General features: G+C 41.4%; 2 protein-coding genes across 9 annotated transcripts in view; one reads left to right on the top strand and one right to left on the bottom strand.

The window, feature by feature from the left end:
• Nucleotides 1-5841, top strand: part of ABI2 (abl interactor 2) — a 139722-nt gene extending 133881 nt beyond the window's left edge. For all 8 annotated transcript variants that reach the window (XM_039222597.1, XM_039222599.1, XM_039222601.1 and 5 more), the window contains one exon: nt 1322-5841. In XM_039222597.1, the coding sequence (XP_039078528.1) occupies nt 1322-1497 (176 nt within the window). In that variant the 3' untranslated portion in view covers nt 1498-5841. The remainder of the gene's footprint in view (nt 1-1321) is intronic.
• A 416-nt stretch (nt 5842-6257) lies between these two features.
• The window catches only part of RAPH1 (Ras association (RalGDS/AF-6) and pleckstrin homology domains 1), a gene marked incomplete at its 5' end in the record, with an annotated part of 60457 nt that continues 48695 nt past the window's right edge, over nt 6258-18019 (bottom strand). The window contains 2 exons of the mRNA XM_039222588.1: nt 6258-13854; nt 16689-16831. Coding sequence (XP_039078519.1) covers nt 11818-13854; nt 16689-16831 — 2180 coding nt within the window. The remainder of the gene's footprint in view (nt 13855-16688; nt 16832-18019) is intronic.

Below are 18019 nucleotides of genomic sequence, written 5' to 3' on the forward strand. Positions count from 1 at the left end.
GACTTAGAGGATATTCCCCTCCTAATTACTTGCAGTGGTTTCCATTTCCAGAAGCATCAAGAATGTTATCAACTCAAAAAACAAACAAACAAAAATACTAGGTTGACTAGAAGTACTAAGTACGTACTCTACATATCTTATATTCTCTTAATATTTAGTTAAGCTTCTGTTGCATTTGTGTTTAGGAGTTTGGTTATATTTTGAGAAGTCCACACTATAAACTCTTCCTAGGCTGGGGTGCCTAGGTGACTCAGTTGGTTAAGCATCTGACTTTGACTCAGATCATGATCTCATAGTTTGTGAGTTCAAGCCCTGTGTTGGCCTCTATGCTCACAGCTCGGAGCCTGGAACCTGCTTTGGATTCTGTGTCTCCCTCTCTGTCTGCCCTTCCTGGCTTGCATTCTATCTCTCAAAAAATAAAAAAATAGTTCTAGGCTCCTCCAGAGTATTTTCTGGCATCTGTAATAGATTACTATAATGGCAGTATTCAGAGATTAAGAAAGCCATTTAAATTTTACTAAAGCAAGCCAAAAACAAAAATTAACTAGGGCAAGTTGCATTACATCCCAGGTCCCTGTTGTAGTTTTGTTTTTTAATGTGAAGATCAAGGTTGCACGAGAAACCAATAGTCCGTATATACTTATCAGAATGATGGCTAGATGGAGACTATTGAGTGATGTTCTGAGTGGTATAATAAAGGTACAGAGGATCTTTTTGTAAAAAAGATAAATCTTTACATGGAGTTGAGCAAGTTACAGGGTATCCCAATTTAACTTACTGAATTCCTACAAGTGTGAATGATGGGATTCAACTATATATATTCTTTTAAAACACACGTTACTTTATGCCAATATAAGTTCTAGAAAGTTTGAGAAAGGAGATGTAAATCTGCTCTTCCCTTACTCTCTCTCATTTTCTCACTTGCCTTTTATGGTGCACCTCACTGCACTAGTATAAGTCTCATGTTTAAAGATGTGTGCTTTTACACAATATGGTGCTTCAATACAAGCTCAACTGAAGTAGCAGCCATCTTTCCCGATTCTGGGATTGTGGATCTTTCTTCAATGAGGTATTTTTCCATAAGGTCTTGAAGGTAAGTTTGACTAAATGTGATTTATTTTTATTTTTATTTTTTGCCATTTTGAACCTAACCTCTCCAAGATGGGATTCCACTGTACAGAACTGGGTATTAGGAAACAAATATTTTAGTCTGTGTTTAGAAAGTCACTCTTTGAAGTGCTGCAGAAGTTGGGAAAGGATGGATATTATTTGTCTTTCTAAGAATGTTATTCTTTTCACATACTATTTTTTTCCCCTCTAGTTGTGGCAATTTATGATTATACAAAAGACAAGGAAGATGAGCTGTCCTTTCAGGAAGGAGCCATTATTTATGTCATCAAGAAGAATGATGATGGTTGGTATGAGGGAGTTATGAATGGAGTGACTGGGCTCTTTCCCGGGAATTATGTTGAGTCTATCATGCATTATTCTGAGTAAAGCTCAGCAGGGTTATACTTCCCTGAATAGTCAGGTCTTCCCAGATTATCAAAAGGCCCTGAGGCTTCCCCTCCAGTGAAATGAAGGAAGGATACAAATGACACAAACTACTTACGTTTTTTGGTTTATTCCCCAGTATTAAAAAAGCAAGCTGAATCTGAACAAATGGGTCTTTCTGCCATTATTTGTACTATGCTGAGCTGTTTGGACTGAAATAAAGTGACCATTTCTATGTATATCAGAGGTATAACAGCATAACTCTGTAAAACAAATCAGGTTAAGACTGATTCAGAAAAAATCTGGGATCTTTCTCAGGAATACTGTACACTCTTGGGATTTCTCCTCCTGCAGAATCTGGCATTGGATCTTCTTCAGTGCCTGTGCTAAAGGGTCAGCCTTGTGGTCTCGTGCCATACCTGTACCCCACACTTCTTCCACTTGTATGAGGAGGAGCGAACTAGTATTGAAATACCATACTTAACCATTTTTATAATTGTTTCAATGGCTTATTTCCTCTTAACACTGTAAATTCTGCATTCTCTCAGCACTTGAGTGCACCAGATCAGTTAACGCTGCTGACTTGCATCCCTTCATGTTTTTCAGTTTGTAGATTGAGGATGATGAAATGAGTCCCCAAACATTCTGAGGGTGGTTAACAATCGCTGGCTTGATTTTAATGTGCTGCTGCTGCATGAGACTGCATTGCCACTAATGGCTTGTGTACCCAGATGTGTGAAGTGTGGTAGCCTGGATCCTATACTGAAGTAGGCTCCTAACGTGAGGTTCCTGAGGTTCTGAAGAGATTGAACTGTATAAACATTCTGCTCAATAGGCATCCTAAACCCTTGCCTTAGGCACTCTTTCCAGGAGTAGAATGTAAGAGGTCATATCAGCTATTTCTTTACTTCTTTCACTATTTTTTGGAAAATAAGTTACTTTCAAGTCTCTTGACAGTCATTGGGGAACAAAAGGCTTGCTACTGTTCTCTCTGTTGTTAATGGTCAGTGTTAGCTGCTGTTGAGTTGTTTACTCAATTCTAGGAAAGGGAAATACTCTCCCAGTTTTGTGTGATTGGCTTTAGTAGCTGCTTTTGGTAGGAGTTTGAACCTTGTATCTCAGACTAAGAATAGTGGGATAAGAGGTCTAAGGCCAAATACTTATCTAATTACATTGGCAAAAATTAAGATAATGTTGAGAGAAACAAGTATTTTTTTCTGTCTGTACAAATTGTAGCTTCAAATTCAGTGGAGTTGGTAAGGCAGATGGCTTTACTCATCACTTCTTTAATCAGTGTAAGAAATAGTGGAAACGTCCAGGAGGGCCTGCTGCTCAGCAGGCAGGTGCTGTGGTGATGACAGGCCAGCTCACAGGCCCAACACAGCTCTGGGTTTGTCCCAGTCCCAGGGACCCGTCCAGAAGAGCCCTCTTGCCAGCTTATTTTCCTGTGAAGGGTGAAAGGCGAGAGGCAATAGCTGCATTTATTTCAAGTGAAGGCCTTTTAGCAGGATAGTAGAGGTCGAGGAATTTGAAAAATGAGCAAGTGCACACTAGTGTATGAGGGAATTCAGATGGTGTAGGCAAAAGTTAATATTCTGCTTGTGAATCTGAGCACAAAACTTCATCACCATTTAACTGCGACCCAGAGAGTTAGTTCCCTTATCAAGACTTTTCATTTTAAATTTGTAGGGTTTTTCTCCCCCACATTGCAAATTAGCTGTTTGCTTTTAGATTTCTTCAACACTTTGCATTTAGTATTCACTAACTTGCCTCGGCTCCATGCTTTTATTAGGTCATCTTAACGTTCTCTACTCCCGTTTTCCTTCAAAGTAATGGCCCTGAGTGCCCTCTGAGCCTTCAGGTTCATTATGGACCTGGATAGATTAAACTTTTCTTAGTGTTGGTGTATAAAACTAGGAAAACTTGTTTTGAAATTAGATGTTCCAGTTTTTACTTAAATAGCTTTGTGCTGAGAAAGTTTAGTGGCTTTTTAAAAGCAAGAGGGTATTTTGAAATCCAGTATAGTTCTCACAGCTCACACCTACAGAAGCAGAGAAGATAATTGTACAAAACAGTCGGTGGCGGTCAGCTTGCCTGTTGGACCCCTCCTGGATTGTGTTGTGCAGAAGACGTTGAAGTCCTTCATACTGAAGACCTGCAGCAGAGGGGGATCCATGGTTCAGCTGACTTTTTCTATTATTTAGCACTAATTTGTGTGATTGTTTTAAAAACACCTGTTGGATTTTCTGCATATTTTAAATTTTTGTACAGTTTTGAATTCTCTATATTGTCTTGGAAGGATACTATGTAATGATGATAGGCCAGGCCTACAGTAATTGGAGACTTTTAATGTATGTAATATTTCATAGATTGCATGCTATTAATAGTCTGTGAAGGCAGTATTTCTTGATTTAGCATAAGTTTTCCCCATTTCTTTTTTTATAAACTACAAGATGGTAGTAGGAATTCCAAATGAATGCAGAAATCTTATAGGATATATACTATTGTGGCAAAGATGATCCAAGTCTAAAACCGGACTAGGAAGCAACCATTTTAACAGGATAGAGGGAATCTAATGGAAGAAGGAATTTTTTTTCCTCCTGAAGTGCTTTATTCCTTAAAAGTGACTTAAGGACCCCCCACCCCACCCCGCCCCCACTGCTTTTGGTACTACTGTTTGAAAGGCCATGGGGAAATTAATGACAATACACTTACTTTCTTGTTGACCTTATGACCAAGGCAATACATCAAAAACCAAAATAGTGTCAAAATCTAGACCTGAGAGATTCAGCCTACTGTATTGGGAGTAAATATGAATCTTTTGAAATGTTTTGATCAGTATTTTCCATTCTAGTTACCTTTTGTCTCCCTCAGGGGTACCTGCTGTTCCCATTTTAGGGTTGGCAAGGGCCTGCTACTTTTGCTGTGTTGCTAAAAGTCACTAGGTGAGACATTCTTATCCCTCCTCTTCTTTCCCCCTCCTGCTGCTGTTTATTACCCAGCTAGAGAGAAGGTTTTATGTATCTTTACAGTGATGTCTGTGATACAGCTTTGCTCCTTAGCTGTCATATGTTGATTACAGGTGATTTCTTCTGATTTTTCTGCTGGAGAGGCATCAATATGGTGGTAGTTCGCTTTTATCCTTTTGTGTTCATTTTCTTTTAGCAGGTACCTTTAAGAACTCTTCCTTTATACTGCCTTTTCTCCTTGGTGGCGAGAGCGTGACATGTCCTAAAGGCCACCTTTCCCCTTGAAAAGGGTTTGATGGGAATTGGCAGGTGACTGCCAAGTCTTCGAAAAGAAGGGATCTGAATCACTTCCTATCTATCTGTTCACTTTTGAACTTCTTTGGCCAGGAACTCCTGACTGGTGTGAAGGTGAGGATTTCCCTCACATGATTTACTTAGAATCATGGAATTTTAGAGCTAGATGAGATATAAAAAATGTTAGTTCATTTTCCATTTTAACTGAGGAGGTTAGATGTGTCATTTCAGATAACAGCTAGTTAACAACAGTAGAGTTCCTGACTCCACGGCTGGTACTCTTTCTACAGCTGTCTTAATTCAGTGTGCTATAGGTTTCTTTAAAAATTGAGTTCTACTTGATGTCTTCAGGAAGATACTTGAAAAGATCTGCTGTTTTGATAAATACCATCAGTATTCAAACTGTTGAAAGGAGTGTACTAAGTGCAACCATAATTAGTGAAAGTAATCGTTTTAACCCTTCTACTACTATACTCAGTACTATGTAGCAGAAATAGGTTCTATTATTTCAACACTGGCAGGAGCACAGCAGAGAGCCTTATAAAACAGTTCTTAAACAGGCATTGTGCTCATTACCTGAAGTTTACTTTATGCTGATCTTTGTTCCTGTTTCTTAAGAATTTCATAATTCTTTAAAAAATTGACAAATGAAATAGGGCCTAGCTGCGTATAAATGATCCTTGCTAAAATATCTTGGTTTTTTTGTAAAAAACACAAAAAGCTTATTTTCACATTAAAATGGAAATGTTTTGCAACTTCAGAATTCTATGGAAAAGCAGTTTTTCATATTTTGTGTCCATCTTTTTTCTTAAAATGGTTTACAGAAAAGAATGTAAACAACTTGTGATCTGGCCAGTTGTATTTTGAAGCTCCTGCAGAGAGGGTTGGTGTTCTGAGTTGAGTAGAAGTCATGCAGGAAAACTTGAGGGAGCAGTCTGTTGCCAGTAATGTTTCTTGTGTGTGCCATTAAGCCACCTCCAGATGAGTGGGGGGACATTCACTTTTTAATTTCAAAATTGTATTTGAAACTGTTGCTGTGTACTAAGAACTTGACCTAAATAAAATTCTACAAAGTATGTCCAAATGTCTTGTGAATGAATGTATTTATGCAAGTAACATTACTAAGGTAAGCTGAAGTGTATCCTTCCCTGTTGCTTTAAATTAACATGAGGGTTTTGCCCCCAAATACTGTTCTTTAAAAAGAGAAGCTTTTTTGTGCCCTAGTTTGGCCAACAAGTGACTTGTAAATATATCATAAATCTACACTGCACATAATTTTGAGAGCAAAGCTCGAAGAAAAATCTTAAAATTTATTATAACTACTTAATTGCTAATGTAGTTTAGTAGCCAACGCTTTCTCATCTGTTACTACAAACTAAAGGTTAATCAGCTGAACATATTTGTTTTTACCGCACAGCCTATTTATGGGTGTACCACCAACATGAACAGCGAAACCAAGTTCTTAATGATGCCGATCCACAAACAGTCAAGTCCCCATGCTTAAATGAAATCTATGTATTCTTTTTATTAAGGATTGGGTAAGCTGACATAATGAAAACACATAACTGAAAACAAATTTACACTGACTGTATGACTACTGTCCTAAGCCATTACAATATTTCACTGACAGTAATATGGTAGGAGTAATATGGAAAATAACTTAATCCAGCAGTAGAACAAAAAAAACATCTTCAGTAGTACTGAATATATCTCTCTCATATATATATATCTATATATAGGATAGGTTTGCACAATCAGGGAGCAAGGCACATAATGAAATGAGAGCGTACATTTAAGCAGAAGAAAATAGCAACAAAGCCTAAAGAAAAATTGTTAACTTCACTTTCACCGAGCTGTGCATAATCATAATTGTTTGAATAATGTCCTCTTATCAGGTACTTTATAATGCAGTTCCTTTTGCCTTCTTTTTCATGCTTTAAAAAACTATATTCCTACATTGTATCTATTTATTTATGGCAAAGCTCCCACAGCCTAGATGTCAGTGTAAGCCTTGACTCCATTTTTTAAAGAAATGGGAAAAGGAGCAATCCCCGTTAAATATAATGTGCAATTTTCCTTTGAAACAGTAAACAATGTTTTTACAACATTTAGCACAAGCTAATGATACCATAATTGTACATTTCTATAAAAGGAGTTCACTAGTGGCTAATGACAAAATTAAGCAAAATCATTTGAAACATTCCAGTTAATGCTTATTTTCGAGGAGGGATTATTTACAAGTAGAGAAAAAATATATAGGAAGTAAGAATCATGAAAATGGCAGTTTTTGGTATTAGGTTACAATAAATCTAACAAACAATGGACAGTTCCCAAAATGCAAAGACATTAAGTGCTGCAAGCATGTTCTGCCTAAGAAGAGGTTGAGGCTTCAACAATAATGAGCTTGGTATTAATAGCCATCCGTGATCAATGTGGTCACTTCTGAACTTAGCTATCTTTTAATACGTAGTATTCACCATCACCCTGACTCGACTCACTTCTCTAAATGTCTTTGGTAGAAAGTGGCCAGACCCTATTCAGCTAGATGAAGCCATCTCTTGTGAGACAGACACTTTTTCTATTCCCGCGCAAACTACAAATACTCATCTTCCTTCTCTTTCATTAGCACCTCAAAGTTTGCTTGTTGGATCGTTTTTTATAAATGCTATTATTCCTCCAAAAGAGTTCAAGGCACTGGGGATTATAGCAGATAGTGTCTTCTCTTCAACAAAGAGCAAACGAATTGGAGATGTTTTTCCCTTATGTGTTTCTCAAGTATGTTCTTTTTATTTAGCAAATTTATTCTACAGCTAAATTTCAGATTTCTTTTACATACAGACCTGCTAAGGGCACAATAAGAACAGAGCACTTGTTTAGTTGGAGAGAGGGACTGGTTAAAAGTATAGAGATGTTCTTCTATTGAATGTTTAAAGGAAAATAAATCCTAAAAATGTGGGATATTTAATTGTATTGCATCTCTCTGCATCAAATCTTAAGTTGTGAGCAATCATATATTCCTACAGGGTTAGGGTTAACCGACTTTATATAAATAAATGATGTAAACAAGACTCGAAGTGCCAAAAGGTACTTGAAACTTGAAAGGGAGTTTTAGGACTAGACATTCTCTCATCAAGTGTATAAATCCAAATTATTATACGTACTTAAAGCAAGTCATTACTCCTGTAATCATACAGGGCCATATAGGTTTAAGTAGTCTAAACTTGAATAAAATCAGTTATAATTTATTACCTCCAAAGATATAAAAAAGTTTCTTAACATAAAACTAGGGAAAAGGTTTTTGTTTAAAATCACCTTTGTTTGTAACATGAAATTACTTTTAGCTGAGGGGAAAAAAAGGGTGACAAAGGGTTTGATAGTCAAAACCAATCCATACTATTACCTGAAGCTTTCTTTCCAGGCTATTTTATAACTTTACATCCCTGATACAAGCAGATTAGCAGCTGTATTTCCCCAGAACAGTCACTTCTGAAATTCTAACTGGATGCACAGCTCCTATTAAATCTTGATCTAAGAGTGGTCACTCCACTGGAATTACTTATTCATGATCTCCCAATTTTGTGTAAACTTTCTTGATAAAGTCTGTTTTTAGTGGCAAGTAAACTTACATAGAGAGGACTTCCAAGAGAGTTCACAGCCCTTAGCCGAGTATGCCGTCAGTGGGCAGGAGCACCTTGATTTTAGAGGACTGTAAAACACCATCATGTCTACCTTACTTTGAAAGTTTCTCATGAAAATCATTTCCTATAATTTTTAAACATCATCAATCTTTTTCATCTTAAAAAGTCCCCAAAATTAAAAACCAATTTATACTTAACTGAGTACCTATAAAAACCTTAAGAATACTTTTCCTAAAATTACAGCAGCTAAAGAAATGTAGTAAAAGCCCAGCTGAATAAAATTGCAATACAGAATAGTCTAGCATTTGTATTATTACTTAGATCCTACTGTAAGTTGTTGTATTAACAGAATAGGCTCGCTGTCCTTCCAAGTTGGTGCCAAAACTTTAGCCCAGGGTGATCCAATTCTGAAATTAACCTGTGGTAAAAGTTAAGGGTGTCACTAATTAACTGAGTCACTAGCTGAAATAGGCACCTGTTTGCACTGCCGTCAGCAGCACGATGAGCTCATCCATGCTGTTCATTTTTCAACACAGCCAAGTCGGCTGTCCAGATTTTCTCCTCTGACCACACACAGCTATGTGGGGTTGGAAGAGCGACTGAGCGGAAGGCAGTGGAAGAAGGCACAGTACTAGTGTCCTCTGGCAGCAGGTGTTCTCCACGAACACACCAGAGAAAAGTTACAAAAACAGAGTAGGATCCAAAAAAAAAAAAAAACCCTACATCCTAACAAAAACCCAAATTTAAAAACACTCCACTAGGGAGTAAAACACTAGAAATACAATCTAAGATTTTTTTTTTTTTTTTGATTCAATGTTTCATACAAAACAAAGGGGGAAAAGATGAATAGCCTTCTCTGTGTTTGGAGAAAGGTAAAGGAAAATAGCCTGTTGTAGACTAGCCATTGGATTGGGGTAAGAATGAGAGTTCCTCCTCTGGCCCTGCTCTCTGCTCGGTGCCGGGAACGTTCTAAAGGATGGCTGCTCTTTCAGGAAAGTGATCATGCTGGAACCATCGGTTCAGGATGACTATCAAGACTAACATAAGCAAGAAGTCCTAGGGAATCCTACAATGACTAAACAGAGGCCGTATCCTAGGGCTCAAATCATGGGTAAAAGAGGATTGAGGGCACGTTGTTTTTTCCCCTCAAGGAAAGTTGAAGTCCACTTCCATTTAAAAAAAAAAAAAAGGCCATCATGACATGACCACAACAAAAACCCTAGTCCAATGACCCTATGCCATTGGATTCATAATAACTTTCCCCCACAAATAAGAGTGATCCTTAGAATATAAAGCTGCAGGCAGAACACAATGGGAAATTCCTTCACTGGTAAGTGACAGTGCAGCATAGCGATCTGTACTCAACCATTACCCAAACCGCTGTGCGTACTTACATATAACAGTGCAGATGTGTTAAAGGTCACTTCATAAGCTAAGGATATCAAGCACAGAGAACTTTGAGAACAAATGAAAAAGTCCAAAATATCTTTTAAAGAAGCAGGGCTTTAAAAAATGCACAAAGGTACATACTCTTATTGCTCTGTAAGCACATGAATATGCAGAATGATATCCTGGTGATGTGGCAATGGTGAGGTGCCACTTCATGTCCCCTCTGGTGCCATGCTTTTCTGGAGGTGGGTTTACAGGAATATCTTAGGTATACAGTACAACTTTTGCTTATTCTTGAGTTATTAACTATCTCTGCCCCCACTGCTATGATACCACTTTATCCTTATGGGACAATCCTTATTTTGCACCGGTAATCCTTATTCACAACAGGTAGAGATTTTCATTACAAGATGTGCTCACTTATCACTGCTGGGTTGGCTAGTTTTTATTCTTTTGTATATGAGCAGCTCTGAGATTGCATTTTATTTGTAATGGTCACTTTATCATCATAAGTTAATGAGACAGTACATATTTCACATATCAAGGAAAACTCACAGGACGAAAAAAAAGCATAAGTATACTGTGAAGCATACAGAATTGTAGTGTGTGATGAGAGCAACGATTCCATGTTATACCAAACTGCACATGCAAAATATGTAATGTCACTTCAGACTACACCACTCCATCAGAACACCTGGTTAACCTGGACAGATCTCCACAACCAAGCTACGACAAGCAAGAATCCTAGTGCACTCTGGTAGCTAAGGATGAAATCATCAAAAACCTCATTTATACTTTTCCCTCCCTGTAGGGCAGTCCCATACTTAAATGAATTCTTTGTTATGCACTACAATCCATGTACAACCTGATTAGTGATACCTGCACAAGGGCCAGTTCTGTTCTTTCCTAATCACCCATCCTAGAGCAACGCACAAAACATACGCATTTCAGAAGGTAATTTTGTTTTTTGTAATGATGCACTACTTTGGACATGGGATGTGTATACTTGATAGAGCAACTGTCTACAGATACCTACTATCAACATCTTACCTAAAGCACACACTATAACTGGTGGGATGGAGCATTCCAGGGGATTGTGTCAGACATTCTCTCACAACAAATCAAAGCAAGGATCAGGAAGCCAAGCTTGATGAGGCTTCGCAAAGCTCATGAAAAAGATTCCAACAGTACAAAAAGAACTACCTGGGATTATAGTACTAAATTATCCATGTATGGTAGGCAGAGCTTACCTGTGACACAACACGTCCTAGATACAGGTGGGATCGTGGCAGCAATACTGCAACTAGAATGGTTTGGTTACATCACATATTTACTTCCTATGCACACGCATGGACAGATGACAGGGTCTGTGAAAACTTCCCCATACTGTGCTCTTCGTCCGTGATGCTGACAGAGTCTCCTGATTTAAAGTGCCCCTTCATGTATAGTCATGAAGTGTCAGTCAAGCAGTTCGAACTTCAGCCAAATGGGGAAAAAACAAACACAAAAGCCCCACTGATACACCAAACATTCTGTTGTCTTCTCAAATTGAGAAAGAGCACATAGGACATCTATTCCTTAAGATATAATACACAACGTGCACAGTCAGGCTGTGCATGGACACTTAATAAAATGCCTTCTAAATAAGTCATTATAAGTTTTGGTCCACTCCACATGACAGATAATAGAAATCATACGGGACAGGACACACATCCCCTTCCAGGACTCTTCCACCCAAGATACACAAACCTATTTTCAGATTAGGAGAGAAAAGGAATAAATAGACTCACTCTCAGCTATATATATATATACACACACACATATGTATACATATATATATATACATACACATACACTATATGTGTATAGCTATGTGTGCCTACGTACATGTACACACACATATAGCTGGATACTACCTGAATAACAACAACATCATACTAGGAGGCTCTGAACACCAGAATTCATAGGTGATCAGGTGAGCTGATTGTAGAACTGATTACAGATACCATGAAAATAAAGTCCTATGGTAGCTACTACCAGTCTCTTGAGAGCTTGGTATTCTGGTCTCTTTTGGGGGGAGCAGGAGGGGGTCCTCTCCGCAAGGTTGCATAGCCCGATATATGACTGCCTCCATAACCAGCTTTCTGTTGATCAGAAAGCAGTTCAGGGGGAGGTGGGGGCAATGCCATATCATCCATGGTGGCTGTGGGTTCTGCTCTGGACATGCGGGAGGATGAGAGCGAGCCATGCCGGGTGATGGACTTCCGTTGCAGTGTCCTGTTGAGGTCAGCTAGGAATCCAGGCTGGACACTAAGGCTGGATTTGGGAGAAGTGGGCACTTGCGGCACAACTGTGGCCATTGCTGGCTGCTCAGAGATCTCTGCTTGAGTGAGGCGGGTGCTGTCATTCCGTTTGGGTCGTGTGGGTGGAGGGGCCTTCTTCACGGAAGTTTTGGACCATGGCTGTGGTTGAGGATTGACGACTGCCACTTTTGGAGAGGTGTTTCCGGAGAATACTGCTGGAATTTCTATGGGCGGCAGAGGAAGCTCTATTTCAGGTGGAGGAGGCGGAAAGTCGGAATCAGATGGAGGAGAAGGAAATTCTACCACGGAGTCTTTTCCACGCCCACTCAGAACGGATACTTTTGCTGATACACATCCTTGCTGGAGAACTCCGGGGAGGTTAACTCCAGAAAGATTCAGTTTTCCAGGTTTGGGGGGCGCTGCCGGAGGTGCTGGGGTCTCTTTGCTGGGAGACCCCGACGGTTCTGCTGGCGATGCAAATTTGCTCACTAGACTGTCTACGGAGGGTCTCTTGGGCTCAGGGTGCTCTGCGCAACTGCTGGACTTAATGCTGGAGTTGCGCTGAGGGGTTGGGGGAGGTTTCTTGGCCCCGGGGCTGGACGTCTTACTGGTCTTTTTGCCTGGAGATGCACTTTTGTCGGAAGCCGAGGCGGGAGAAGCGGTGGGAGTGGCTGGCAGTGGCGGCGGGGCCGGGGCCAGCGGTGGAGGAGGCGGCGGCGGCGGCGGAGGCGGAGGCGGGGGCGGAGGAAACACCAGGCTGCTCTCGGGTGGAGGAGGAGGGAAATCCGGGGAAGGGACAGGGATGGAGCTGGGCTGCCACTTGGGTTTTGCTTTTACAGCAGGAGGGGACTGAGGGGCCACACTTGCCGCAGGGTGCTTTAAGGGCTGTGACTCCACGTGAGGAGGGGCTGGGGGGGGAGGGAACTGGCTGGCTATCTGTTTCACTACCGAGGGCACCGGAGACAGCGGGGAGGGAGGCGGCTTTACACAGAAGCTCTGCTGCTTGGGTAAGGTGGGTGGCGGCACTGGGCCTGGAGGAGCAGGGGGAGAGGGTGGAATGTGGGAAACTGGAAAAGCTGGCTGCTTTTTTGCCGGGGGAGCCGGAGGAGTAGGTGTAGGTGGCACAGCCTGTGTCATGACAGGTGGCACGGTCTTGGTGCTGGCTGGCGGGGGCACAGTCACAAGAGGTTTGGGGGGTGCCTGGGGAGGGAGGGGTGCGGGGGCAGGAGGTGGTGGTGGAGGCGTGGGAGGGGCCATTTGAGTGGCATGCTGTACGTGATGGATCTTCAGCGGAGGAGGTGGAGGGCTGAACTGTGGGAGGGATGGGGTGCAGGGCACGGGTTTTAGCTGGGCCATAGCGGAGCCCGGGGTGGGGGGTGGGGGCGGAGGAGGGGGCGGGGGAACGACTCCATTGGGGGGCACCGGGATCTGAGGCTTTCCTGACTGCGGGGAGGAGGCCAGAGACTGTACCACTGAGGGTGGTGGAGGCTTGAATAGGGCTCCTGAGTGCTGAGAGGCGTTCTGCAGCCTGGTTATTGTGCTGTACTTGACGAACATCGTGGCTGCTGAGCCTGCAGAAGGTGCAGACTGGCTGGGCAGGGGAGGAGGAGGGGGCGGGGGAGGGGGCGGGGGAGGAGGTGGGGGAGGGGGCGGGGGTGGCAGAGGCGGGGAAGGCTGTGAGGCAGTGTAGGGGGTGACCAACTTGGGCTGTGGGGATAAAGGGGGCATAAGTGAAGTGTAGGGTCGATTCATAGACTCCATTCTGGCCTAAAAGTAGTATAAGGGGGGTGGGGGGGGTGGGAGAGAGAAAACACAACAAACACAATAGTTACAGAGGTAAGCTTTGTGTAAAACTAAACAGCAAGGAATCTGGGACATGCGAGAAAGGACTCAGCAGTGGGACAATGTCACAAAAGCGAAAATCAGACTCCCTGGGCAATAAGGCACAGAGCATTTGTTCACCCAGCAATACTAAACTGCAAGACTGCCTAACAATCTACAAAAAAAGTCCTGCTGCAAAAGCTGCTGACCAGTGACAGGCGGCCTGATTTCTGAGCCCTACCTTTCTCACACCTGCCCCAAATGGGCACCCCCATGGGGGGACCTCCGAGCACAGACCCCACCGGGACTGTGGCAAGTGGAGACGTGATGGTTCGAGTTCACCTTTCAGTCCGTGGCTGCATCCACATCAAGCAGATGCCATAACTGGGTCTAGGAGTGCTGGTGGAGTGCCTCCTGAGGAATGAGGATGGCTTTTTGATGCTAGCAAGCAGACACGTGAGAATATGAGAATGTTCAGCAGGCGTGCACAGTCACACAGGAATGAATGAGCTTGACACACACACTCGTGTTCGTGAGACATTTGCATCCAACATGCACAGAAGTCCAGCAATGCAGGTAAAGGGGGGGCATTCTTTACATGTGTTTTACTGGAAAATACATAAAGAAATGCTTCATAAACATTACAGCAAAAGATCATAAAAATACCATATAGAAAAAGCCAGGAGAAAATGAGAGAAAACCTTTGAAGACTAAAGGAAATATATCAAGAAATGGGAACGAGAGTCTGCCAACAACCTGTTGACCAGCCCATCTGGGATCTCTAGCACTGCCTGAATTACCACATCTGGTCATCCGTTTCATGGAGCCAACTCACACCACGAATGTGGTTCAAGTACTTTTAAAAAGAACAAAAGAAGGACCCTTGGTTTATTATGTTTGGGTACATCTTTTAGGTTCTTTTTGAACAAACTGTGAAGGTCCAAAGGAAATTTTTTGTTTCCAAATTATTCATGACACTTAATTAGCATCAAGAATGCTTAGGTTAGTAGACTAGACTAAAAGGCTGAATTCTAATGCCCATTAGGACACTCGCATGTTTCTTTAAAAATTGCACAAAATAAAAGCATTAGTCTGGGAGATTTGGTTATAGGAGTCACCCAGGTTAATGTGTTTCCAAAGAACAGCCCCTGACCTTAACTTGACCCTGTCTTGGCTGCTGCAGGGGTGCAGACCTTAGCTGTGCTGGCCTTCTCATTTGGCACCTGAGGCTGAGGTAACAGAAGAAACACAGGTGGGGGGTCAAGACAAACAGAGGGTCACTGCTACACAGCAGGGTGCACGCTCCTGAAACTACAAAGGCGAACTATGCTGCTTCATCACACAGCATTTGGACCTTTGTTTTCCTTGGCCTTTCATTTCAAATGCACATGGATAACACTATTAAAAATTTAATACGGGAGAAGGCTTTTTTTCAGATATCTGAATTGTATAAATCTGCTTTTCTACATATATAAAATTATTAGCACCAGATAGGGCTGTTCCATCCAAACTGATTAAGTGGGGAAAGGGAGACCATTGTTTCTTAAAAGTCTGAACCACTGATAACGGAGTTAAACAAACTGGCAGTGTTTTGAGAACTTAGGTCATTAGAACCAATTCTCAAATATTATTTCTAAGACAAAGTGTTCCACCCCCACAACAGGCTACTGAAGCCTCTTCCTGAGGGCCAGTTTATCAACCACGTAAGTAAATAAAGGGTTAAATTAAGGCAAAATACCATTTAGTTCACATTGGTGAATGCACTTGTGTAAAGTGATTCAGACCGAAAGAACAAGAAAAAATCTCAATGGGGGCACCTGGGTGGCTCAGTCGGTTGAGCATCCGACTTCAGCTCAGATCATGATCTGAGGGGTTCGTGGGTTCAAGCCCAGCATCGGGCTCTGTGCTGACAGCTCAGAACCTGGAGCCTGCTTCCCATTCTGTGTCTCCCTCTCTCTCTCTCTCTGCCTCTCCCCTGCTCATGATCTGTCTCTCTCTCTGTCTTCAAAAATAAATAAATGTTTAAAAAATATTAAAAAAAGAAAAGAAAAATCACAATAATTATTGGGTAAAAACACAACAGTCAGGCCAGGTGTGTCACTGGCCCCTGGGTGATGGTGTGAGCTTCTGCCTGCTCAGAGGGCAAGGACAGCTGGGACACACTGCCGCCCAAAGAACTTTGCAGGTAGTGTGATAATGACGTCTTTCACTTGGGCTAAAGAACCTCTACATTTCTAAATAGTCTTGCAGTAATCATACTCATCCTTCAGTGTCACTGAATAAACTACCATAAAAAGCCCAGGGATCCAAAATTTTAAGGGGATTAATCTGAATTTAGTCTTCCACATATACTAAAATTTGAGAAAACTCATCAATGTGCAGAGAAATGCCAAAAAGCATAAAGGAAAAGATGACAAAGGAGTGAGTCTGAATAAATTAAATTAATAACAAATAATGCACCATAAGCAGCTTCTCTGGAACAAATTAGGGTACTGGCACTAAATGGTGTTGCTCCATCCAAACTGATTAAGGGTGAAAAGGAAGAAATCATTATTTCTTAAAAATATGAGCCACTGATAAAGCCGTTAAACTGCCAGTTTGAGATCTTAGGTCACTAGAGCCAGCCAACTGACAAATACTCATTTCTGAGGAGAAGTCAAAATAAGAATACTGAAATAGGACCCAGAAAGAGTCCTAACCAAGAAATAAAAGAGCAACAAACTAAACCCATGAAATGTCACAGATTTTTTTATATCAATGGACACAAGTGTGTTACCTACCTTGCTGGACTCTTCTAACTGAGTGCCCCGTTTCCAGGCTTCAGAGAAAATGGAGCTCACAATGCTCTGGGAGCGGACATGTCCTGCTGGCTGAGTGTCAGACACTCCACTGTCAGACTGGTTCGAATGGTTTGACTGCGACTCTGTTTAAAATAGATTTTTAAAAATAGGATTAAATAAGTCATTGTTCTGACAGTGTGAATATGCACCTTTAGAGAGCTCTTTTACACAAGAGGAGATGCTATTCTGCAGTGCAACACGTTACTTTTACTCAAACTCATTTCATATAAGCACTGTCTGGACCTTCCACTAGAAAACTTTTATCTTAGAGCTAATAGGAAATCTTGATTCTTTTTAAATAGTTCACCATGGCAGACTGACAATTACAATGAAAGGTTCGTGTAACATTACTGGAATCCTGGCAACTTCTTGTAAGAACTCCTATCTATTAAGAGAATCAGTAAACTATCAATAGAGGAGATGAATTTTTTTGTTTTTTCAATCACATCTTCATTACAGCAAGACTCAATCTTTGTATATGCCCCTGCTTCAGGCCACCCTAGAGTTCTCACTTAACAAATTCAGATCTACACATGAGAACTACTTCCTTTTTTGCCTGCAATGACTAGTACTTAGAACTACACCTGTGTGAGAAGTATTTTGTAGGGATTCAGGTATTGGCACCACAAGGCAGCAGCTACACTGCAGCCTGGTCTCCCGGTAAGGCAAGAACACCTCTTCAAAGGAGCTGGGAATGGTGAAGGGTACACTGCAATCTGACGTCCAGGGAACTGGGGAGATTATGTCACTGGACCCCAAGTCAGGTTAGATAACCATGCAGAAGGAAGCACCTAGCCCAATGGCTGGCACCTGATGGAGATTCAGGTGTTAAAACTAGTCGCATCCAATGAGTGGGTGAAGGGGGGCATTATTAGATTGCTTTATTAATCAAGTCCAGCCAAGGTAGCCAAAGCAGTACATAGATAACAGCCAAAAACGCCTATGGATAGAGTAAGGGCATATCCTCAAGGCATAAATATAAGATAAAACCTACTCTGTTTTCTTCTTTCTCCATCATCCAATCGCTGAGTGTTTTTTAAGCTTTTAATTTTAATTCCAGTATATTAACATACAGTGTTCTATTAGTTTTAGGTGTACAGTATTGTGATTTAACAGTTCTACCCATTACTCCGTGCTCATCATGATAAGTGTAGTCGGTAATCCCTATCACCTATTTCACCCATGCCCCCACCCACCTCTCCTATTAGATCATCAGTTTTGTTCTCTATAGTTAAGCATCTGTTTCTTAGTTTGTCTCTCTTTTTTTCTGT

This window comes from Hyaena hyaena, unplaced genomic scaffold (genome assembly GCF_003009895.1).
Source record: "Hyaena hyaena isolate Hyena2069 unplaced genomic scaffold, ASM300989v1 scaffold_1166, whole genome shotgun sequence".
Classification (NCBI taxonomy): Eukaryota; Metazoa; Chordata; class Mammalia; order Carnivora; family Hyaenidae; genus Hyaena; species Hyaena hyaena.